Here is a 25,370-nt window from a genome sequence, read left to right as displayed (position 1 = left end):
AGCGATATTCAATGCTCTGAGGGCTTGGCCCCTTCTGGGGTCATCCTGATTCATCAGATTCCAGTCGGACAACATTACCTTGGTGGCTTATATAAACCATCAGGGGGGGACGAGAAGCTCCCTAGCCAAGAGGGAAGTATCTCGGATTCTGGAGTGGGCGGAGACTCACAATTGTTCACTCTCAGCAATCCACATTCCGGGTGTGGACAACTGGGAAGCGGATTTTCTGAGCAGACAGACGTTTCATCCAGGGGAATGGGCCCTCCATCCCGAGATGTTCGCAGAAATCTGAAGCAGATGGGGGACGCCGGGGATAGATCTCATGGCGTCCAGACAATTGCTAGCTACCCAGATAAAGGTCGCGATCCAGGGATCCCCAGGCGGAACTGATAGATGCCTTGGCGGTACCCTGGGACTTCAACCCAATTTACTTATTTTCACTGTTACCTCTTCTACCTCGGGTAGTGGCCCGCATCAAGCAGGAGCAAGCTTCGGCTATTCTGATTGCTCCGTCGTGGCCGTGGTTTGCGGATCTGGTGGCGATGTTGTCATCTCTGCCGTGGAAGTTACCTTGTTGCAGGGATCTGCTGGTTCAAGGTCCCTTTCTACATCAAAATCTAGATTCTCTGAAGCTGACTGCGTGGAGATTGAACGACTAGTCTTAGCCAAGAGAAGATTTTCGGAGAAAGTGACACTCTCGTTCAGGCCAGGAAGCCGGTCACTCGACACATCTACCACAAGGTATGGAGGACCTACTTGTCCTGGTGTGAGGAACGAGTATATCCCTGGCATAGGGTCAGGGTATCCAGGACGGTCTGGATAAGGGTCTTCCCGCCAGAGCAAATCTCAGCTTTATTTGTACTGTTGCATAAGAAGCTTGCGGAACTTCCTGACATTCAGTCCTTTGTTCAGGCTCTGGTTAGGATCAGGCCTGTTTTCAGGAATCCGGCTCCTCCTTGGAGCTTAAACTTGGTTCTTAGGTCTTGCAGAGGGCTCTGTTTGAGCCAATGCATGCACTTGACATTAAGGTTCTTTCATGGAAAGTTCTATTATTACTGGCTAATGCATCGGCGCGCAGAGTCTCTGAGTTGGCAGCCTTGCATTGTGAGCCTCTCTACTTGGTTTTTCATGCGGATAAGTCTGTTCTTCGCACTGGATTGGGATTACTTCCCAAGGTGGTGTCGGGTCATAACATCAATCAGAAAATAGTAGTTCCTTCTTTGTATCCTAACCCTTCTTCTTCGAAGGAGAGGTTACTTCATAATCTGGATGTGGTTCTGGCGTTGAAGTTTTATCTTCAGGCCACGAAGAAGTTCAGACAGACTTCATCTTTATTTGTTGTGTATCAGGGAAGCGCAGGGGACAAAGGGCCTCTGCCACGTCTCTATCTTTTTGGTTGAGGAGTATGATCCGTCTGACATGAGACAGCGGGACACAAGCCTCCTCAAAGGATTACGGCTCACTCAACTAGAGCTGTGGCCTCTTCTTGGGCCTTTAAGAATGAGGCTTCTATGGAGCAGATTTGTAAGGCGGCCACTTGGTCTTCCTTACATACTTTTGCAAAATGTTATAAATTTGACGTTTTTGCTTCAGCGGAAGCAGCTTTTGGGAGAAAGGTTCTGCAGGCTGTGGTGCACTCGGTATACTGTCCGCCTCCTTTTACCCTCCTGTTTTTTTTCATTCAGTGTCCTCTAGAGCTTGGGTATTTGTTCCCACAAGTAATGAATGAAGCAGTGGACTCTCCTCCCATTAAGATGGAAAACATAAATTATGCTTACCTGATAATTTCATTTCCATCTTTGGGAAGAGAGTCCACTGCACCCGCCCGTTTCTCTGGTGGGCGGACCTAAATTTATTAATAATCTTCTGGCACTATTTATACCCTGATATTTCTCCAACTGTTCCTTGTTCCCTTGGCAGAATGACTGGGGGATGAGGGGAGTGGGGGAGGTATTTAAGCCTTTGGCTGGGGTGTCTTTGCCTCCTCCTGGTGGCCAGGTTCTTAATTCCCACAAGTAATGAATGAAGCAGTGGACTCTCCTCCCACAGATGGAAATGAAATTATCAGGTAAGCATAATTTATGTTTTTATCCAATCACTTGAGGGGTGTTTTTTGTTTTCTTATACGTCAACCTGCTCCTTGGTGAATGGAGTTTCGGAGATTTTGTGCCTCTAACGTTTTGGTTTTTTTAGGTTGGGGTCTGGGTGCGGACCTGTCTATGTCTCCTCGTGGGTTCGGGAGGTCCTTAGCCTGGGAAACCGGAGTTTCCCCGTTCCCAAGGGTTTGGAGGTCTGGATGACCGCTGGACAGCCCGGGTACCAGTTTGGATGACGGCTTTTCGTTCTATCTTGGTATCTTACGGGTGTCTGTTTTTTTTGTGGTAGTCACCGGTACCTATTGATGTTGCTGGGAATGCTTTTTTCCCTTTTAAGGTGGTCCGGTCATCTGGGTTCAGAAGTGCGGCTATGTCCGTCTTCCCTTGTTTCTGCGTATCGCACGCTCTCATAAGAGGGAGCGCAGGGGTTGAGTTTCTCCCCCTTTTTTTCTCCCCGACACCCACCCCTGTTTTGCTCCGCAGAGGAGTTGTGGGGTTTTCTATGGTCTTCCTTCTGTGGTACATGTATTTCCGGGAGGGTGATCCTGTGAGGATTTTGGCTCTCCGTCTAAGGGGCTTGTTTAGCCTGCCGGGTAGCGTAGAGGGTTGCCAGTTACCCACATGGCTAAAGTTGTTCTCCATTGTGTTCTCCATTATATATAACCCTCTCCCTGGTGACCTTTGGGGTCTCTGGAGAGTTTGAATGCAGCTGCAGCTGATTGTCTCTTAACTTGTATTACAAATTGCAATAAGAAGATAATTTTTTTCTTGGAATATTGCACTTGAATCTCTAGGAGCTCTTGTTCTCTGGGATTGCAGAGGAACCGGGGTTCAGTTCCACCTACAGGTGTGGGTTGCCATCTCTTAGACCTGTCTAAGACCTTGGTCTGAGTTCTTGCGAATGCACTACCTAGAGTGCTCTTCTCCATATGAGGCATCCTGGGGATCCTCAGGTCATACGGCCTGCCCTGTTTTTCAGGGGTCTGGCTTAGGGCCATGTCTCTTGACTGAGTTTTGGGTCCGGATCGTTAGATTCGGTCCTGGGCGGTTCAGTTTCGAACCTTAGGGTTCAGAACGTACGCTTGTCCCTTCAGGGGGTTGATTTTTCTCTCAGGGGAGCTCTGGTTCCTGCCTGGAGGTTAGTTTGATGCTTTTCGAATGCATCTTTCAGTTGTCACCAGTGGCAACTTTTGCACTTTGAGTCAAGGTTGTTTGTCTCAACTGAGCTGGTGGTAATGGTCGTTGAGTTATTGCTCAATGGTGTTGCTTACCGTCTCTCTTTGCCTCTTTGCCCTGTCTATGGCTGGGAAAGTGGTCCCCTAGGAAGTCTTACGGGTTCCATGGAGACCCTAAGGGTGTTTTTTTTTCGTTCGAGGATTTTTCTTCCTCCCTTGCGTGCTAGAGGCTATGGAGACTGGTTCTGGAACTAGGGTATCGTTATGGCTCAATGCCCTATCTCCCCTTTTTGAGAGTACTTCTTCCTTAGGGAAGGGAAATGTGCAAGGGTTTCGGACCCGTGTACGACGTATCTATTATGGACCACCTGTAGAGGCCAGATAGTTTGCCTAGCAAGCGAAAGGTTTGCAGTTTGCAACTAGCTGCAGCTATTGCATCTGGAATGTGTGCTCATAAGCTGTTTGGCAGTCGTGGAAGCATGCCTGATGCTAGTAATCAGTCAGGGGTTTGTTCCTCTTAGGCTCTCCGTTCTCTCTTGAGGCGGATGTTGCCAGCCTTTTTTTGGGCTGGGTCCGTTCCTCGGAGTGGGGTCTGACCATGTACTTCTGTTGGCCCTGTAATACTCCCTGGTGGGGAGTTCTTGGGTGTTCCTTCCTCCACTGGTTACATTTCACTACTGGTGTTGGATGTCTTTTGGGGTCCAGATTCGTCCTGGTTGGGAGTTGGCGTAGATATCCGGCACTCTCTTTGGGATGGGGTCCCATGTTGGCTTAGGGTTTGTTTCCTGCCCTGGAGCTAGAGCTTGTGAGTCTGTCTGTTGTGATTCTGTGTTTTACAGAGAAACCCTTTTTTCTGCTGGAACAATTAGTTCCTCCATCCTATTGGTGGGCTCCGGGTTACCTTCGGTCCCGATACGGGTTTCCTACCTGTATGCGACTAGTTATAGCAGTTGTATCTGCTGGACTAGGGCTCTGAGGAGCTTGTAGCTCTTTGGTACACCATCAGTCATATGGTGTTGTGTCTGAGGATCAGAGTGTGGATTTTGTTTGTCTTCGCCATCGCTGTCTCATTGGTTCGGAGTGTCTCTCTGATTTTCTTCCCTAGTCTGATGGTCCTTTGGATCTCCTTCGGGTACTCCGTTCTCTCCTTCGGAGGTAGAAGGTACTTTCTTCGGGGTTTGTGCGATGGGAGCCTGTGGGACTTGGCTTCTCAGAGGTTTTGTGAGAGGACTGCATTCTGTACCCGCCCTTTGTTTGCATTTAGTGTCCACTATAGCTTGGGTATTGTTTTCCCAAAAGTAATGAATGCAGCTGTGGACTCTTCCCATTTAAGAAGAAAAACACAAATTATGCTTACATGATCATTTTCTTTTCTTCTGACGCGAAGAGTCCACAGCTCCCCTCCCGTGTTTTATGGATGAGGCGGCTGTTGTTTAGTTTCTTCTTCTGGCACCTTTTTCACCCTGATATTTCCTACTGTTCCTTGTTCCCTTGGCAGAATGACTGGGCGATGAGGAAAGTTGGGGAGGTATTTAAGCCTTTGGCTGGGGTGTCTTTGCCTCCACCTGGTGACCAGGTTCTGAATTCCCAAAAGTAATAAATGCAGGACTCTTCCCGTCAGAAGAAAAGAAAATTATCAGGTAAGCATAATTTGAGTTTTTTTTCTTTAATGATTCAGATAGAGCAGGCAATTTTAAGCAACTTTCTAATTTACTTCTATTATCACATTTTCTTTGTTCTCTTGCTATCTTTATTTAAAAAGCAGGAATGTAAACTTTGTCGCTGGCTCATTTTATGTTCCGCACCATGGATAGCGCTTGCTTATTGGTAACTACAATCAGCCAACCAATAAGCAAGCATGACCCAGGTTCTGAACCAAAAACGGCCCGGCTTCTAAGCTTTACATTCCTGCTTTTTAAATAAAGATAGCAAGAGAACAAAGAAAAATTAATAATAGGAGAAAATTAGAAAGTTGCTTAAAATTGCATGCTCTTTTTGAATCATGAAAGAAAAATGTTTGTATTTAGTATCCATTTAAAGATATTTATTTTGATTTGGCAACTAACAGAAAATGTATGTGTTGCACAGTTGATTTGTGGGATTGAAGCTCACAAGCTAATGTGGACAACTTCTACAGTTCTGTTGGTAGACAGTAACATGCCGATTATAATAATATTTTCCTTGAGCAAAGCAACACCCATTTATTAAAATACAAACAGTGTAAAGGTTGTGACACACTGCAAGTGATGAGTCGCGAAGCAGCTGCTTCGCAACGCGCCGCATCACTTTGGAAGTTCAAATATTTCATCTCTGAGCGCTCAGCTACGCGACCTGGTGCAGCAGAGTGCTCAGAGATGAAAAGGCAGGACACACTGAGTGCACACAGCCGCATCTACACGCTGCGCGCCGCTCCGATTGCAGTGTGTCACAGCCTTAATACATTATAAAATGCTGTCTTTTAGATGCAGTGCAATAAAAACTACTTCAAAATCCCTTTTACTTTTATTCCCATATGCCCTTGTGTTATTTTTCCTATTGATATCTCTAGTATGTGACATCTTACCCTGAAAACGTCTTGTTGGCGACTCAGGTCCATTAAATATTTAAGAAGAACATCGTTGTATGCACTGATGTCAAGTGGCAGGATGTAGTCATGGGACAGCTTAATCACAATCAGACCAGCTACTTCAGCTGCACTTAAAGCCACTGAAGACAACCTGTTACCCACTAGCTCATTCAGCGCTTGATATGTGTCCTTCTTAGTATTCAAGTACTGGTACTTAGTTGTAGTCTGAATGAAAACAGAACAAGAAACAGTTAATAAGGATCATGTCTGTGTCACACAGTTGTTAGGTTTATTTGTAAAGCAGCACAAAAATAAAACATAGTGAAACTACATATTGCAGAATAAAGCATCCATACAGCACCACTGTTCCTGTTATTTTATACATTCTTTGGCCAGGGCACTTGACAAACTAAGATCTGGTGCTGTAAGTCGGCAGCTCAGCTCTGATCTTTGTAAATATGCAGAAGAGTGTGTTGCTTTAGGCTATTTCAAGTTTGCTGATCATCACATGCGCATATTATTGTCTCAACTATTAGCCATTAAAGGGACAGTAAAGTCAAAATGAACTTCTATTATTAAATGTGTCTCATTTTCCATGTACCCCTTGATAGAGAGTGCACCTGGGTAGTCCCATCGGAACTTGGGAGCATGCACATGTCTTTAACATTCTATGGCAGCAGTGTTTGCAACAATCACCAAGATTACAAATTTTGCGGTATGGTGCGGTAAGGCTATACCGCTGAAAAATTGGCCATTGCGTGTGGAATGGCAGGTCTCCCATATTCAGGTTGCTGCGGTATAGCTATAACGCAAAAATTTTAGCCTGTAACGCAACAATCCATTCCGCAGTCAAAAAATTACGTTTGAGTGCAGGATTTTCATACCGCCTGTATTACAGGTTGTGCGGTCCGGCTAAAATTCTTCGGTTATAGCCTATACTGCCCTTATCCATTGCGCGATCTGAGACCAGTAGTTGCAAAACAATTTTTTTACAAAACTCATAACTAAAAATGTTATAAAGTACACTAACACCAATAAACTACTTATTAACCCTTAAACCGCCACCCTTCCTCATCACAAATACTATATTAAATGTATTAACCCCTAAACCGCCGCCCCCCCACATCGCTACTATGAAAATAAATGTATTAACCTCTAAACCGCCGGCCCCCCACATCGCAACTACTAACCTAAACCTATTAACCCCTAACCTAAACCCCCCCCTAACTTTAAATTAAAATTACAATATAACTATCTTAAAGTGATGGTAAACTCTCCCCTTTTTAAAATCAGATCTGGAATGTAAGCACTATTTTAGATGGAGTTTAATTCATTAGCTGTAATGAAGATGCAGTATAACATGCTTTTTAATATAGATATGAAATTCAAATACTGCATGCTCCTCCGCCCACTTCAAAAGTCAAATTGTCTGTGAGCAAACAGATTGAATTGTTGTCCAATCAGCGCTCTCCCCATATGGCACTTTTGTTGTAGCTAGAGCATTGATTGGAGAGTAATTCAATCATTTAGCTGACAGGAAAATTGACTTTTGAAGTGGGTGGTGTAACGTGGGGTATTTGAATTTCATATCTATATTAATAACTAAGTTATAGCGCATCTTCATTGCACATGATGAATAAAACTCCATCTAAAATAGCGCTTACATTCCATATCTGATTTTAAAAAGGGGAGAGTTTACCATCACTTTAAAATAAATAAAAACTTACCTTTGAAATAAAAAAAACTAAGATTAAACTTGAAATTAACCTAACAAATATTTTAATAAAAAAAAAATAAACTACAATTAAAAACAACTAAATTTACAAGATAAAAAAATGTAACACTGAAAAAAAATAAAAATGTAATAAACCTAATACTACGAAAAAATAAATAAAATCTAACATTACCCAAAAAAACAAACGCTAAAATTACAAAAAAATAATAAACAAAATTATCCAAAATAATAAAAATAACACCTAATCTAATAGCCTAAAGGGGCATTTGTATGAGCATTGCCCTTAAAAGGGCATTCAGCTTTTTTTCAATCAGCTCTTTTACTGCCCATCCCTAATCTTAAAAAAAACACCCAAAAAAAAACTAACACTAACCTCAGAAAATCTACTCACAGTTCCTGAAGTCTGGAGATCCATCTTGATCCAGGCGGCGAAAAGTCTTCATCCAGGCAGCGACATCTTCATCCATCGCGGGGGCATCTTCTATCTTCATCCCGGTGGCACGAAGCTGTGGCGGCGCGGAGCTGAGAAGAACTGGCGACCGCAGAGCCATCGAGCGTGGAGGATCCTCTTCATGTGATTGTCCGCCGCACACTGAAGCTTGAATGCAAGGTACCCCTTTTATATTGGGGTACCATTACATTCCTATTGGCTGAAAAATTCTAATCAGCCAATAGGATGAGAGGTGCTTAAATCCTATTGGCTGTTCAAATCAGCCAATAGGATTTAAGCAGCTCTCATTCTATTGGCTGATTTGAATTTTTCAGCCAATAGAAATGCAACGGTACCCCAATATAAAAGGGGGAGTACCTTGCATTCAAGTTTCAGTGTGCGGCGGTCGATCGCATGAAGAGGACGTTCCGCGCTGGATGTCGCCGCCAGTCCTGGACAGCTCCACGCCGCCACCAGGATGAAGATAGAAGATGCCCCCACGATGGAGGAAATTGTCGCCGCCTGGAGGAAGAGTTCTCGCCGCCTGGATCAAGATGGATGTCCGGACATCAGGACCTGTGAGTAGATTTTCTGGGGTTGGGGGGGGGGGGGGGGTTAAGATTATGGATGGGCAGTAAAAGATCTGATTGAAAAGGAGCTGAGTGCCCTTTTAAGGACAATGCTCATACTGGGTGGGGGGGTTTACTGTTAGGGGGGCTTTGTAATTTTTAGGTAAAAGCTGTTTAACTTAGGGCAATGCCCTACAAAAGGCAGTTTTAAGGGCTATTGGTAGTTTATTGTTAGGTTAGGGGGTGGTTTTATTTTGCGGGGGCTTTTTTGTTTTTATAGGGCTATTAGATTAGGTGTACATTTTTTTTATAATTTCGTTTATTATTTTTTGTTTTCTTAGTGTTTTTTTATTTTTCGTAATTTTAGCGGGGTTTTTTTGTAATGTTAGAATTTTTTTCTTTTTTCGTAGTGTTAGGTTTTTTTTAATTGTAGTTTACTTTATTTTATTAAAATATTTGTTAGGTTAATCTTTAGTTTAATCTTATTTTTTTTTATTTCACAGGTAAGTTTTTAATTATTTTAAGATAGTGATATTGTAATTTTAATTTAAAGTTAGGGGGGTTTTAGGTTTAGGGGTTAATAGTTTAATTTAGTGTTTTGCATTGTGGGGGGCTGGCGGTTCAGGGGTTAATAAGTTTAGGTTAGTAGTTGCGATGTGGGGGGCCGGCGGTTTAGGAGTTAATACATTTCTTTTCATAGTAGTGATGTCGGGAGGCGGCGGTTTAGGGGTTAATAGGTTTATTTTATTAGTTGCGATGTGGGGGGCCGGCGGTTTAGGGGTTAATTACTTTATTTAGTGTCAGGGTGGCGGTTTAGACGTTAATATGTTTAGTGTCGACGATGTCGGGTGGCGGTTTAGGGGTTTATATGTTTATTTCATGTCGGCGATGTAGGGGGCGGCGGATTAGGGGTTAATAACTTTAATTAGTGTCGGCGATGTCGGGGGCAGTATATTAGGGGTATTTAAACTAGGGGTTTATGTTAGGGTATTAGGTTTTAACGTAACTTTATTTTCCCCATAGACATCAATGGGTACTGCGTTATGGCGATTGCCATTCCGCGATCGCAGGTGTAAGATTTTTTTCTAACCCTTTCTCCCATTGATGTCTATGGGGGAAAGTGTGCACGAGCACGTCAAGTCAGGCATTAGGTTATGTGCGATATGGAGCTTATCGAACCATACCGCACAACAAGAGAAGGTTTTTCAGTAACTTGTAATGGCAGCGCTATGGAAAGTGCGATAACGCTATTTTTTGGCGTTATTTACACACCCAGCATAGCGCAAAACTTGTAATCTTGGTGAATGTTTGTAATGATGTTACACACTGTTGCAAATACTGCTGCCAAATAGTTTTAATGGCACGTGCACTCTCCTGAGTTCCTATGACTATACCTAGGTGTACTATTTAACAAAGGATACCAGGACAACAAGGCAAATCTTATAATAGAAGTATATTTTAAAATTGCATGCTCTGAAAGTTTTATTGTGTCCCTTTAAAATAAAGAAAAACAAAAATTATATATTCAGAGAAAAAAAGTAATAACAAATTATAATAATGGCACACTATTTTAATTTTTTTGTGGGGCAAAAAACCCATACTTCTTAAATTGACGTACCGCCATTGTTATAAAATAAGGCAAAATAGGCTTTTAACTGCTCTTGAGTTGCAGTGGTCTAAGACATAGGTTCTGGTGTGCACCAGGTTTATTACAAATAACTTTGACATATAGTTATATAGTTGAATGGGTCTCTTTTCTGTTAAATAAATGCAGATTATATTGCTGGATTATCATGGTTTGGGAACTCTGGCATGTTTTTTACTTTTTAAAAGTAGAGACATAGGGCTAGATTTATTAAAGGTCGAGTGGACAATGATTCGCTGTAGCTGTCGGTATTTAACATTGCACAAGCATTTCTTGTCCCACCCTCCCCCATGACGTGCTTTTAAAGGTCCTCGGACAGAATATACGACAGATAATAATCTGACAGACAAATGTCTGTCGGATAACAGCCCGGTCTGTCCAAGAACCTTTAAAAGCACGTCGTGGGGGGTGGGACCCATGGTTAGGTTCCCAGAAGCGGTTGCGGCGCCCGAGGATCTGATTAGAATAGAACTCTCTGGAGCGTATCTGCCCTCGGCCGTTAATGCATGATCTTATCTGATTGATTGTGCATCCAGTGATCTCACTGAGACATGGACCAAAAGTTTCTCTGACAGAATGCATGTGCGACAGACAGTCTGGTCTCTCCAATAACACAAAAATATTAAATTTCCTGTTGTTGTAAAAAAAAAACATGGTAGAAAACATATGAAAAATAAAAATAACATAATTTATGTAAGAACTTACCTGATAAATTCATTTCTTTCATATTAACAAGAGTCCATGAGCTAGTGACGTATGGGATATACATTCCTACCAGGAGGGGCAAAGTTTCCCAAACCTTAAAATGCCTATAAATACACCCCTCACCACACCCACAAATCAGTTTAACGAATAGCCAAGAAGTGGGGTGATAAGAAAAAGTGCGAAGCATATAAAATAAGGAATTGGAATAATTGTGCTTTATACAAAAAAATCATAACCACCACAAAAAAGGGTGGGCCTCATGGACTCTTGTTAATATGAAAGAAATGAATTTATCAGGTAAGTTCTTACATAAATTATGTTTTCTTTCATGTAATTAACAAGAGTCCATGAGCTAGTGACGTATGGGATAATGACTACCCAAGATGTGGATCTTTCCACACAAGAGTCACTAGAGAGGGAGGGATAAAATAAAGACAGCCAATTCCTGCTGAAAATAATCCACACCCAAAATAAAGTTTAACAAAAAACATAAGCAGAAGATTCAAACTGAAACCGCTGCCTGAAGAACTTTTCTACCAAAAACTGCTTCAGAAGAAGAAAATACATCAAAATGGTAGAATTTAGTAAAAGTATGCAAAGAAGACCAAGTTGCTGCTTTGCAGATCTGGTCAACCGAAGCTTCATTCCTAAACGCCCAGGAAGTAGATACTGACCTAGTAGAATGAGCTGTAATTCTTTGAGGCGGAGTTTTACCCGACTCAACATAGGCAAGATGAATTAAAGATTTCAACCAAGATGCCAAAGAAATGGCAGAAGCTTTCTGGCCTTTCCTAGAACCGGAAAAGATAACAAATAGACTAGAAGTCTTACGGAAAGATTTCGTAGCTTCAACATAATATTTCAAAGCTCTAACAACATCCAAAGAATGCAATGATTTCTCCTTAGAATTCTTAGGATTAGGACATAATGAAGGAACCACAATTTCTCTACTAATGTTGTTGGAATTCACAACTTTAGGTAAAAATTCAAAAGAAGTTCGCAACACCGCCTTATCCTGATGAAAAATCAGAAAAGGAGACTCACACGAAAGAGCAGATAATTCAGAAACTCTTCTAGCAGAAGAGATGGCCAAAAGGAACAAAACTTTCCAAGAAAGTAATTTAATGTCCAATGAATGCATAGGTTCAAACGGAGGAGCTTGAAGAGCTCCCAGAACCAAATTCAAACTCCAAGGAGGAGAAATTGACTTAATGACAGGTTTTATACGAACCAAAGCTTGTACAAAACAATGAATATCAGGAAGAATAGCAATCTTTCTGTGAAAAAGAACAGAAAGAGCAGAGATTTGTCCTTTCAAAGAACTTGCGGACAAACCCTTATCCAAACCATCCTGAAGAAATTGTAAAATTCTCGGTATTCTAAAAGAATGCCAAGAAAAATGATGAGAAAGACACCATGAAATATAAGTCTTCCAGACTCTATAATATATCTCTCGAGATACAGATTTACGAGCCTGTAACATAGTATTAATCACGGAGTCAGAGAAACCTCTATGACCAAGAATCAAGCGTTCAATCTCCATACCTTTAAATTTAAGGATTTCAGATCCGGATGGAAAAAAGGACCTTGTGACAGAAGGTCTGGTCTTAACGGAAGAGTCCATGGCTGGCAAGATGCCATCCGGACAAGATCCGCATACCAAAACCTGTGAGGCCATGCCGGAGCTATTAGCAGAACAAACGAGCATTCCCTCAGAATCTTGGAGATTACTCTTGGAAGAAGAACTAGAGGCGGAAAGATATAGGCAGGATGATACTTCCAAGGAAGTGATAATGCATCCACTGCCTCCGCCTGAGGATCCCGGGATCTGGACAGATACCTGGGAAGTTTCTTGTTTAGATGAGAGGCCATCAGATCTATCTCTGGGAGCCCCCACAATTGAACAATCTGAAGAAATACCTCTGGGTGAAGAGACCATTCGCCCGGATGCAACGTTTGGCGACTGAGATAATCCGCTTCCCAATTGTCTACACCTGGGATATGAACCGCAGAGATTAGACAGGAGCTGGATTCCGCCCAAACCAAAATTCGAGATACTTCTTTCATAGCCAGAGGACTGTGAGTCCCTCCTTGATGATTGATGTATGCCACAGTTGTGACATTGTCTGTCTGAAAACAAATGAACGATTCTCTCTTCAGAAGAGGCCAAAACTGAAGAGCTCTGAAAATTGCACGGAGTTCCAAAATATTGATCGGTAATCTCACCTCCTGAGATTCCCAAACTCCTTGTGCCGTCAGAGATCCCCACACAGCTCCCCAACCTGTGAGACTTGCATCTGTTGAAATTACAGTCCAGGTCGGAAGAACAAAAGAAGCCCCCTGAATTAAACGATGGTGATTTGTCCACCACGTTAGAGAGTGTCGAACAATCGGTTTTAAAGATATTAATTGAGATATCTTCGTGTAATCCCTGCACCATTGGTTCAGCATACAGAGCTGAAGAGGTCGCATGTGAAAACGAGCAAAGGGGATCGCGTCCGATGCAGCAGTCATAAGACCTAGAATTTCCATGCATAAGGCTACCGAAGGGAATGATTGTGACTGAAGGTTTCGACAAGCTGTAATCAATTTTAGACGTCTCTTGTCTGTTAAAGACAGAGTCATGGACACTGAATCTATCTGGAAACCCAGAAAGGTTACCCTTGTTTGAGGAATCAAAGAACTTTTTGGTAAATTGATCCTCCAACCATGATCTTGAAGAAACAACACAAGTCGATTCGTATGAGACTCTGCTAAATGTAAAGACGGAGCAAGTACCAAGATATCGTCCAAATAAGGAAAAACCACAATACCCTGTTCTCTGATTACAGACAGAAGGGCACCGAGAATCTTTGTGAAAATTCTTGGAGCTGTAGCAAGGCCAAACGGTAGAGCCACAAATTGGTAATGCTTGTCTAGAAAAGAGAATCTCAGGAACTGATAATGATCTGGATGAATCGGAATATGCAGATATGCATCCTGTAAATCTATTGTGGACATATAATTCCCTTGCTGAACAAAAGGCAATATAGTCCTTACAGTTACCATCTTGAACGTTGGTATCCTTACATAACGATTCAATAATTTTAGATCCAGAACTGGTCTGAAGGAATTCTCCTTCTTTGGTACAATGAAGAGATTTGAATAAAACCCCATCCCCTGTTCCGGAACTGGAACTGGCATAATTACTCCAGCCAACTCTAGATCTGAAACACAATTCAGAAATGCTTGAGCTTTCACTGGATTTACTGGGACATGGGAAAGAAAAAATCTCTTTGCAGGAGGTCTCATCTTGAAACCAATTCTGTACCCTTCTGAAACAATGTTCTGAATCCAAAGATTGTGAACAGATTTGATCCAAATTTCTTTGAAAAAACGTAACCTGCCCCCTACCAGCTGAACTGGAATGAGGGCCGTACCTTCATGTGAACTTAGAAGCAGGCTTTGCCTTTCTAGCAGGCTTGGATTTATTCCAGACTGGAGATGGTTTCCAAACTGAAACTGCTCCTGAGGACGAAGGATCAGGCTTTTGTTCTTTGTTGAAATGAAAGGAACGAAAACGATTGTTAGCCCTGTTTTTACCTTTAGATTTTTTATCCTGTGGTAAAAAAGTTCCTTTCCCACCAGTAACAGTTGAAATAATAGAATCCAACTGAGAACCAAATAATTTGTTTCCCTGGAAAGAAATGGAAAGTAGAGTTGATTTAGAAGCCATATCAGCATTCCAAGTCTTAAGCCATAAAGCTCTTCTGGCTAAGATAGCCAGAGACATAAATCTAACATCAACTCTAATAATATCAAAAATGGCATCACAGATGAAATTATTAGCATGCTGGAGAAGAATAATAATATCATGAGAATCACGATTTGTTACTTGTTGCGCTAGAGTTTCCAACCAAAAAGTTGAAGCTGCAGCAACATCAGCCAATGATATAGCAGGTCTAAGAAGATTACCTGAACATAGATAAGCTTTTCTTAGAAAAGATTCAATTTTTCTATCTAAAGGATCCTTAAACGAGGTACCATCTGACGTAGGAATGGTAGTACGTTTAGCAAGGGTAGAAATAGCCCCATCAACTTTAGGGATTTTGTTCCAAAATTCTAACCTGTCAGGCGGAACAGGATATAATTGCTTAAAACGTTTAGAAGGAGTAAATGAATTACCCAATTTATCCCATTCCTTAGCAATTACTGCAGAAATAGCATTAGGAACAGGAAAGACTTCTGGAATAACCGCAGGAGCTTTAAAAACCTTATCCAAACGTATAGAATTAGTATCAAGAGGACTAGAATCCTCTATTTCTAAAGCAATTAGTACTTCTTTAAGTAAAGAGCGAATAAATTCCATCTTAAATAAATATGAAGATTTATCAGCATCAATCTCTGAGACAGAATCCTCTGAACTAGAAGAGTCCAAAGAATCAGAATGATGGTGTTCATTTAAAAATTCATCTGTAGAGAGAGAAGATTTAAAAGACTTTTTACGTTTACTAGAAGGAGAAATAACAGACAAAGCCTTCTTTATGGATTCAGAAACAAAATCTCTTATGTTATCAGGAACATTCTGCACCTTAGATGTTGAGGGAACTGCAACAGGCAATGGTACATCACTAAAGGAAATATTATCTGCTTTAACAAGTTTGTCATGACAATTAATACAAACAACAGCTGGAGAAATAGCTACCAAAAGTTTACAGCAGATACACTTAGCTTTGGTAGATCCAGCAGGCAGTGGTTTTCCTGTAGTATCTTCTGGCTCAGATGCAACGTGAGACATCTTGCAATATGTAAGAGAAAAAACAACATATAAAGCAAAATAAATCAAATTCCTTATAAGACAGTTTCAGGAATGGGAAAAAAATGCCAAACATCAAGCTTCTAGCAACCAGAAGCAAATGAAAATGAGACTGAAATAATGTGGAGACAAAAGCGACGCCCATATTTTTTGGCGCCAAATAAGACGCCCACATTATTTGGCGCCTAAATGCTTTTGGCGCCAAAAATGACGCCACATCCGGAACGCCGACATTTTTGGCGCAAAATAACGTCAAAAAATGACGCAACTTCCGGCGACACGTATGACGCCGGAAACGGAAATGAATTTTTGCGCCAAAAAAATCCGCGCCAAAAATGACGCAATAAAATGAAGCATTTTCAGCCCCCGCGAGCCTAACAGCCCACAGGGAAAAAAGTCAAATTTTTGAGGTAAGACAAAATATGATAATTTAAAGCATAATCCCAAATATGAAACTGACTGTCTGGAAATAAGGAAAGTTGAACATTCTGAGTCAAGGCAAATAAATGTTTGAATACATATATTTAGAACTTTATAAATAAAGTGCCCAACCATAGCTTAGAGTGTCACAGAAAATAAGACTTACTTACCCCAGGACACTCATCTACATGTTTGTAGAAAGCCAAACCAGTACTGAAACGAGAATCAGTAGAGGAAATGGTAAATATAAGAGTATATCGTCGATCTGAAAAGGGAGGTAAGAGATGAATCTCTACGACCGATAACAGAGAACCTTATGAAATAGACCCCGTAGAAGGAGATCACTGCATTCAATAGGCAATACTCTCCTCACATCCCTCTGACATTCACTGCACGCTGAGAGGAAAACCGGGCTCCAACTTGCTGCGGAGCGCATATCAACGTAGAATCTAGCACAAACTTACTTCACCACCTCCCTTGGAGGCAAAGTTTGTAAAACTGATTTGTGGGTGTGGTGAGGGGTGTATTTATAGGCATTTTAAGGTTTGGGAAACTTTGCCCCTCCTGGTAGGAATGTATATCCCATACGTCACTAGCTCATGGACTCTTGTTAATTACATGAAAGAAATTTAATTTTGAAATATAAAATTGTTTCATGAATAAAAATGTTTCATGTTGTTGTTGTAAAAATGTTTAATTTCCTGTTGTTGTAACAAACATGGTACAAAACATATGAAAAATCCACATATGAAAAAAACAAAACATGTATAAAACATATGAAAAATCCACAGGAAATAAACAAATGTTTAACATTGTACAAAACATAGTGTTTGTGTAATCCAAAAGAAAAATGTTTAATTTCCTGTTGGATTGTTTTCCTAGCATTACCCAGGTAAAGTCCATTTTCTGATTGTATTAGCTTTATCCAAAAGCGTTTCGGTAATCCTAGGATTACCTGGGTAAAGCCTAAAATATGATCTTATTTTGGGCTTTACCCACAGCCAATGGGTAATCCTAGGAATACCCAATTTCTGACTTTACCTGTAACATATAAACACTTTGGAACACTATCTAGTCAAATAACTTGAAACTTTCTAGTCAAATACCTTGAAATACTTGAAATTCCTAGGTTCTTCACTTAGAAAAAATGTTCTTTTTATTTTTAAATAGATATTTCTAAATATTAATGAAATACTGGAGCACTCACCTGACTTCGTAGAAGTAAAACGTAACCTTTATTACAAGATTAAAACCATAATTTGCCAGACGTTTTGGTGTCAGCTGACACCTTTCTCAGTGGTATATATTCTGAGCATTTAAAAATAAAAATAACATTTTCTTCTATGTGAAGAACATAGAAATGTAAAGTATCCTAGCTCACTTTGGGTTTATCGCAGTTGGTCTAGCATGCAAGCGATACATTTTTATTTATTTTACAGGGAGAAGAAGTTAGCACAGTTGCAATAGCCGAAGTCCTGAAGTTAGTGTGCCATGGGGGCCGAATCAGGCTCGCCGGAAACAGCAGTTATGAAGCAGTGGGCTAAAGACCGCTGATCCATAACTTGTCCGCCTGCTCTGAGGCTGCGGACATCAATCCAATAAAGAAAAAATGTGATAAAGCACTGGTAAGGATATGTGATCTTCAGGAATCCAGAAGTTAAAATCCTTTGAAGAAAAGGAAATCACAACAAATAGTGAAGTCCTGTATACACAGATTATATTAAAAAAAAAAGAGGTGGAAGTATCTACTCACACTCTTAGGAGCTATAACTTAGCTCTCAGTAAAACAATGTCATGTATTTATTGGAATGTTCTTGCCATTTATTTTATATTGGTAGAACAACTAGGCCATTGGCTACTAGACTAAGGGAACATGTTCATAACATTAAAAATAGTTACGAGAAACACTCAGTGTCAGACCACTTTAGAAGAGTTCATAATAAAAATCCAAAGGATATAATTTTGTATTTAGGAATCCAAAAAGTTGTCCAGCATTGGAGGGGTGGAAACCTAACTAACAAATTAGGGCAAATAGAGATGCAATGGATTTTTAATCTCAATACTTGAATCCCCTTTGGACTAAACAAAGACTTTTACTAAACTAAATTCAACATCCTCCCTATCAGAAATAATGAAATAACGAAATACATATAATTCTTTCTGTATTAATATTGAAGGTTCTATTAAAATATAATGAACTATTGCCATTTGTAGAGAATGTGGTCCACTCTGTCAGAATTTGAAAAAAGCCTCCCAATATTTGCTGGTTGAAGGAATGAATATAATTGAATCCCATGTATGGGAAGCTAATCAAATATCTCTGACTATAAATATTACACAGTAGTTTATCTACAATAGACAGATAAGACAATAGACAGATAAGATATTTTGTAATATAGACTAATATTTACTCAGTTCCTGATATTCAAAAAGATTGTGTGGGTGAGAGGTTAGCACTCGGTTCTTGGGAATTTATATATCGCAAGTATAGGTTTGATTATATAATATATGTCAAATCAAATATTGCTATTAATTATGGGTAAACACTCTCATTGGAACGATATCCAAGTGTTACTAGTTTTTATATATTTGTATTCATTTAGGTATATTGTAAATGGACAAATAGACTAAAAGAATAGCAAAAAGATATCAGACCAGTTTGGGAGAGTGGTTAACACACTGGGCTTTTAACTATTTTAATGGATGCTATGAATATGAGTTTGATTCCTGCATGGGGATTATGAAGAAAATATATTTTAAAATAAGTTTTTATGGTAACAATAAATATGTATTTTTTAATTTTATTTATGTATATAATGTATTTGTATTTTAAACATTAATGGCTTATGTGTTATTTCTGTGATGTTCCCACATTGGCACTTTTCCTAAATACGTATTAGATATAAAGTATAAGAGTTTGTCTCATAAACAGTTAACTAAATGGACAATTAAGAAGAACGAATGGGAAAGAAGCTTAGACTATAAAGTAAGCAACGTGGGACACCTGGATATCCTTGAAAAAGCTGTCTACGACTGGTAAAACATACATCGGATCTGATTGGACTGTTGGGACTCTTATGTCACAAGGAGGTTTGGGACTTTGAAATTTACACTCTGCAGCTGTCTGTGAATGCCGTGTTTGGTTATTCTACATTAGGCCTTGTGTTTTACAATTGTTCCCTTATCCAGAGTGATTTTACTGGAGTAATAAATTGCTTTAACGAAGTTTGATGTCCCTTGATCCATCTATACCTTAACACATGAGCCATTTTACTGAGAGCTAAGTTATAGCTCCTACAAGTGTGAGTAGATACTTCCACCTCTTTTTTTATATAATCTGTGCATACAGGACTTCACTATTTGTTGTTATTTCCTTTTCTTCCAAGGATTTTAACTTCTGGATTCCTGAAGATCACATATCCTTACCAGTGCTTTATCACATTTTTTCTTTATTGGTTATATATTTTTTGTGAAGTTACAAGTTAACATTTATATTTTTATTTGTGGACATCAATCCGCCTGATCCTATACGATCGGGCTAATTGACACCCCCTGCTAGCGGACGATTGGCTGCGAATCTGCAGGGGGCGGCATTGCACGAGCATTTCACAAGAACTGCTTGTGCAATGATAAATGCAGACAGCATACACTGTTGGCATTTATCAATGTGCGGCGGACATGAATACATTGTATCATGTCCGCTCGCACTTTAATAAATTGTCCCCTGAGTCTTTTGCTCAAGTGCTAACTTTTTACTTTCAACTTGTAATACGAGTGCAAAACCTGGCTGTGATAAAATTTTAACTTAAGCACAGTTAGCGAGCAAAAAGAAACAAATTAGCTCGCCACTTGTAAGCTAGCGCCGTGTATCATGGCGGGAAATAGACTGATGAAGAGGTGCTATGGAACACAATGGAAGTGCATTTTAGCAGAACCTATTGAGAAGGGCCAGAATAAAAGTAAAAAACAGCAGCACAGGTAAGAGGTTCTTACCTCCTCAAAAGATAACTCCAGAGCTGGGACTCCCCCAAATGCAGTGAATGCATACGCTCCACTATCCAAAGAGAGTGGTTTGAAACTAAATGGAATAAAGAGTTTAAAATGAGACCTTCTAATTTAGCAACTAATTAAGCAATTATAAAAATGAGTTATAACAGGGACTGTTGACCCAATTATCTAAAGGTTGCCGCTCAGGCGAAACTATCTGAAGATCAATCAGTGCTACAAGATCCTTCACAGTATTATCCAAAGGCAAATATTATATTGAAAATTGTTTATCTTTCAAAGGGTCTTAAGTCGTAATCTACATTTCCACATTTAAAGATGAGACTCATAAATAGTGTATAGTGCTCAATAAAATAAGCATTTTAATAGCATGTTGAATATCTTCTGTAAAAATTGCAATGGAATTATGTATGAAAACTCAAATTGATAGTATGCATCAAAATGTTTATTTAAACTCAGAAGGCAAAATGGTGATTTACATTAAAGGGACATTGAACACTACATTTTTCTTTGCATCAATGTTTTGTAGATGATCTATTTATATAGCCCATCTGGTAGTTTTTTTTATAAAAAAATTGTATAGCTGTGCTTATTTTTTAATAACATTATGCTGATTTTCAGACTCCTAACCAAGCACCACAATGTTAGATGTATACACGCGTTTACAGAATCTTGCAGGCTCCTGTTTATGTTATCTGTCTTTTCATATGCAGGGAGGGGGGAGGTGGTGAGTGTCTGCTATTTTTGTTTACCCAGCCCCTTTCACTAGGTGTTCCAGCTAACCTAATAAACAGAGCTAAACTGGGAGCTTCTAAGTAAGTTTTTAAAAGGTTTTATACTGTATTTTAAGATCAGTATCTGTGCATAATATGCTTTATAGTAGTGTCTATTGCAGCAGTTATATGAATATTGGTGTGTACCGTCCCTTTAAGGGGTAAAATTATTTCTTAACTTTCACAGAAAAACAATTGTAATTAATGTAAACAGTAAACCTCCTTTTTAACGTATGTAAGTTCCAAAAACTGTAAAATATGTCTTGCAGTCTTTATGAGTAAACTGATTGGGGGCATCGGAATTCTCTAAGCATGTTAGCAGATATTGCTGTATATAAGCTGGCGAGTTTGTTTCAAAATACGCATACAATTCACCTATTGAACTAAAAGTAAAATATATGTTGGGAAGTAGAAATGAGTGCAAGGTAAATTAAAAACATTAGAAATGTTTTGCTATCAGTGCCGGGTGTACCCTGTCTGATTTACTTTCCCCCTGTGAGATTCTGCATTACTGAAAATGTCAAACTTTCTGTTGGAGTCAGCTCGTAGCTCTCCAGAACATTCAGGTTCAGCCCCTTTTCTTAGAGAATTCAGTGAGGTCTGCCCATGTGAGGGTAAGGTGAGATATTTCTAATGATGCTGGAACATTTTAAATAATTGGGCCAATTCATAAAATATACATAATAGGGAAGTGGAGTTTTTTTTAATGAATTCCTATTTATTTTCTGCAGAGTAACATTGGTTGCTTGTACTGACACTTACCTGTTTGATTCCTGTTTTGCAACACTTTGGTAAATACTCTGCATACTTTTGCGTGGATTATCTACCTGTGGGAACAGAGGCACATTCTCTCACCTACTGTCTCCATCACTTCCTAAACTTCTCATTGCTCCAAGGCCCCAATTTCTCTGACGTTTTTACCCCTCCACCTCCAACTTATTCCATTATTATCATCAACTTACCTGCTTTATCACCTGCTCTATTAATTCCTTTAACAGGGGGCTTGATTTTGTTACAAAATCATCATCTCCTAAAAAAGCATACATTATATACATATGTGTTACAGTATATAAAAACAGTACATATAATATGTATGAATTAGACTAATTACTTGTACGTACCCAGTACAGCTTTATCCAGACTCACATAAGCTGCTGCTTTCAGATGTAACATACTGAGATATCCCTGAAATACATAGATATCATTGTTATGTTCTTTGTAGTCACATAATAAAATATTATGTACTGTGACTGAGTATTTAAAGCAGAGCAGATGACCCTTTAGTGAAAGGACCACATCTGGTATGTGTTTGTTTGTTTTTTAATGGTAGTTTTTTTAATTTTGTAATGGTATGTTTTAGTGTAAGGCAGCTTAGGTTGTATTTTTATTTTCACAGGTAAGTTTGTATTTATTTTAACGAGGTAGTTAGTAAATAGTTAATAACTATTTACTAACTAGTCTACCTAGTTAAAATAAATAACTTACCTGTGAAATAAAAATAAAACCTAAGCTAGCTACAATATAACTATTAGTTATATTGTAGCTAGCTTAGGTTTTATTTCACAGGTTAGTTACTTTCGGCTAGATTACAAGTTTTGTTGGTAAAAACTTGCGTTGCTAACGAGCCTTTTTTTTTCCAGCGCACACTTTAAACAACGCTGGTATTACAAGTTTTCTGAATGGCTGCGTTAGCCCCAGAAAAGTGAGCGTTGAGCAAATTTAGCGCCACTTCTCCCTGTAATACCAGCGTTGCTTACGGTAGCGGTAAACTGGCTAAAACGTGCTCGTTCACGATTTCCCCATAGGAAACAATGGGGCTGAGACGGCTGGAAAAACACCTGCAAAAAAACAGCGTTCAGCTCCTAACGCAGCCCCATTGTTTCCTATGGGAAAATACTTTCTAAGTCTACACCTAACACCCTAACATGAACCCCGAGTCTAAACACCCCTAACCTTACACTTATTAACCCCTAATCTGCCGCCCCCGACATCCTCGCCACCTGCATTATATTATTAACCCCTAATCTGCCGCTCCGGACACCGCCGCCACCTACATTATACCTATGAACCCCTAATCTGCTGCCCCTAACATCGCCAAACCCCACATTATATTAACCCCTAATCTGCCACCCCCAACATTGCCCCCACCTACCTACAATTATTAACCCCTAATCTGCCGACCGGACATCGCCGCCACTATAATAAATGTATTAACCCCTAAACCGCCGCACTCCCGCCTCGCAAACACTAGTTCAATTTTATTAACCCCTAATCTGCTGCCCCCAAAGTCGCCGACACCTACCTACAATTATTAACCCCTAATCTGCCACCCCCAACGTCGCCGCTACTATATTAAATGTATTAACTCCTAAACCTAAGTCTAACCCTAACACCCCCCTAACTTAAATCTATTTTTAATAAATTTAAATAAAATTACTATAATTAACCCCTTAAGGACAAGGCAATTTTTCAATTTCTTTCCCTTAAAGTGATGGTAAACTCTCCCCTTCTTAAAATCAGATCTGGAATGTAAGCGCTATTTTAGAAGGAGTTTTATTCATCATGTGCAATGAAGATGCGTTATAACTTAGTTATTAATATAGATATGAAATTCAAATACAGGAATCACACTGTGATTAAAAATGTATTAATTTATTACACTATCTCAATATAACAAAAATATTAAAATATTATAATATTAAAAATGAGTGCGACCATTGATTTGTACAAGTAATTTGGACCCTTGTTAGAGGATCTTAGCTAAACTGGATCAATTTCTCTTCTGGTTGTAACAGATATAGAAATTAGAACAAGTAGTGTGCTTAATTGCAATAAGACATTAAAACAATACTGTGCTTAATCACAATAATAAATTAACTTAACTTGGGGGGCGGAGCCTACACTCTCTGCGGCAGGACGCATCTCAGTGAAGCTCTCTGTATCTGAAGTTATTTTAATAAGTTTAATATAGCAAAACTTCAATATCTATCGCTCTACAACGGATATTCATTGGCTATTTATCACGGTGAATAGAGATCCTAGGAGTTGATGTTTTGATGGATCTCCTGCCTATGTTCTCTGAGGCAGCTACGGGACAGGCCTATTAACAGGATTCAAGCCATTTTTGCAGCTACGCAGTGACTTATGAAAAGAGGATCCTGTATAGGTCTTGAAACGTGGGTCTGGGGCTGCCGTGTTATTACCCCCCCCCCCCGCACCCCGGGGTTGCGATATCCTTTATTATAGGATAATAACTTTCTATTATTTGCAACCATCAGCTGAAAGACCACGCTACTGTGCGACATGGAGAGGAACATAGCAATCATGGTGGAACTCACTGAGCTCTTAGACCTGCATAAAGCGACCCTCCTGGCATCTATAACAGACACCTTTGACTCGCTCTGCAAGGCTGCACGACGGGCGAGTAACAGATCTACACTTAATATGGAGCCCCTTGAGAGGGAAAAGGACGCCCGGTCTCAGATTCTAGGGAGGACCGCAAGCCCCAACGGCCAGTCAGGGGGTAACGAGGCAGTAAAAGTGGGACCGTCACAGCCATGTACAGATACTGCCACACTAGCTCCGTTAAAGCAGAGAGAGACACTGGCTGCCGAGAGAGACGGGGCTTCTAATGACAGCCATGTTAGCTGCGATGTGCCTCTGGGACCCACAGTTCTGCTAACCATAAGTTCGAGGTGCTACACTGCAGAGAACTTGGCGTTCCCTGGGCTACCTGATAGTGCTCCCAGAACCAGCATGATTACCGAGTCAGCCCGACATAGTTTTATGAGAGACAATCTCGGACCCGAGGTCAGGGGAAATGGTGGTTTCACAGCCCGCACTGCCACCCAGAGTATAAAAGAACCACGGGCCGTCCCGGCACAGATGAGCAACTATCGCAACTTGCTAGCAGGCTGGAGAGTAAAAGGCAGTAAACGGGGAAACATTTGGGCAAATGAACTTGGCTCTAGCTGGCCTTTTATTACTGAGGGCTCTCATACACGGCCCACAATGAACCCGCCAACTCAATATAGCCTCACATCACAAGAAGTAAAGGTACCTCAGGAGAACATTTTGCTAAATTCGAGGTTTGGTGTGGGCTAGGACTGCTCCTTTCATTCCGGTTCAAAGTTTGTGGTTTGCGGTCTTTTAACGCACATAGGCCTAGATTTGGAGTTCGGCAGTAGCCGTCAAAACCAGCGTTAGAGGCTCCTAACGCTGGTTTTGGCCGCCCGCTGGTATTTGGAGTCAGTGATTAAAGGGTCTAACGCTCACTTTTCAGCCGCGACTTTTCCATACCGCAGATCCCCTTACGTCAATTGCGTATCCTATCTTTTCAATGGGATCTTTCTAACGCCGGTATTTAGAGTCGTTTCTGAAGTGAGCGTTAGAGCTCTAACGACAAAACTCCAGCCGCCGGAAAATAGCAGGAGTTAAGAGCTTTCTGGCTAACGCC

General features: G+C 40.3%; 1 protein-coding gene across 2 annotated transcripts in view; it reads right to left on the bottom strand.

The window, feature by feature from the left end:
- The window catches only part of TFR2 (transferrin receptor 2), a 158,154-nt gene that overhangs the window by 32,367 nt on the left and 100,417 nt on the right, over positions 1–25,370 (bottom strand). For both annotated transcript variants that reach the window (XM_053718376.1, XM_053718377.1), the window contains 5 exons: positions 22,036–22,099; positions 21,877–21,944; positions 21,677–21,741; positions 20,130–20,214; positions 5,835–6,062 (listed from right to left, as the gene is read on the bottom strand). In XM_053718376.1, coding sequence (XP_053574351.1) covers positions 5,835–6,062; positions 20,130–20,214; positions 21,677–21,741; positions 21,877–21,944; positions 22,036–22,099 — 510 coding nt within the window. The remainder of the gene's footprint in view (positions 1–5,834; positions 6,063–20,129; positions 20,215–21,676; positions 21,742–21,876; positions 21,945–22,035; positions 22,100–25,370) is intronic.

The sequence above is a fragment of the Bombina bombina genome, chromosome 6 (genome assembly GCF_027579735.1).
Source record: "Bombina bombina isolate aBomBom1 chromosome 6, aBomBom1.pri, whole genome shotgun sequence".
NCBI lineage: Eukaryota > Metazoa > Chordata > Amphibia > Anura > Bombinatoridae > Bombina > Bombina bombina.
The sequence above is the reverse complement of the archived record's forward strand: the minus strand, read 5'-3'. Positions and strand labels throughout refer to the sequence as shown.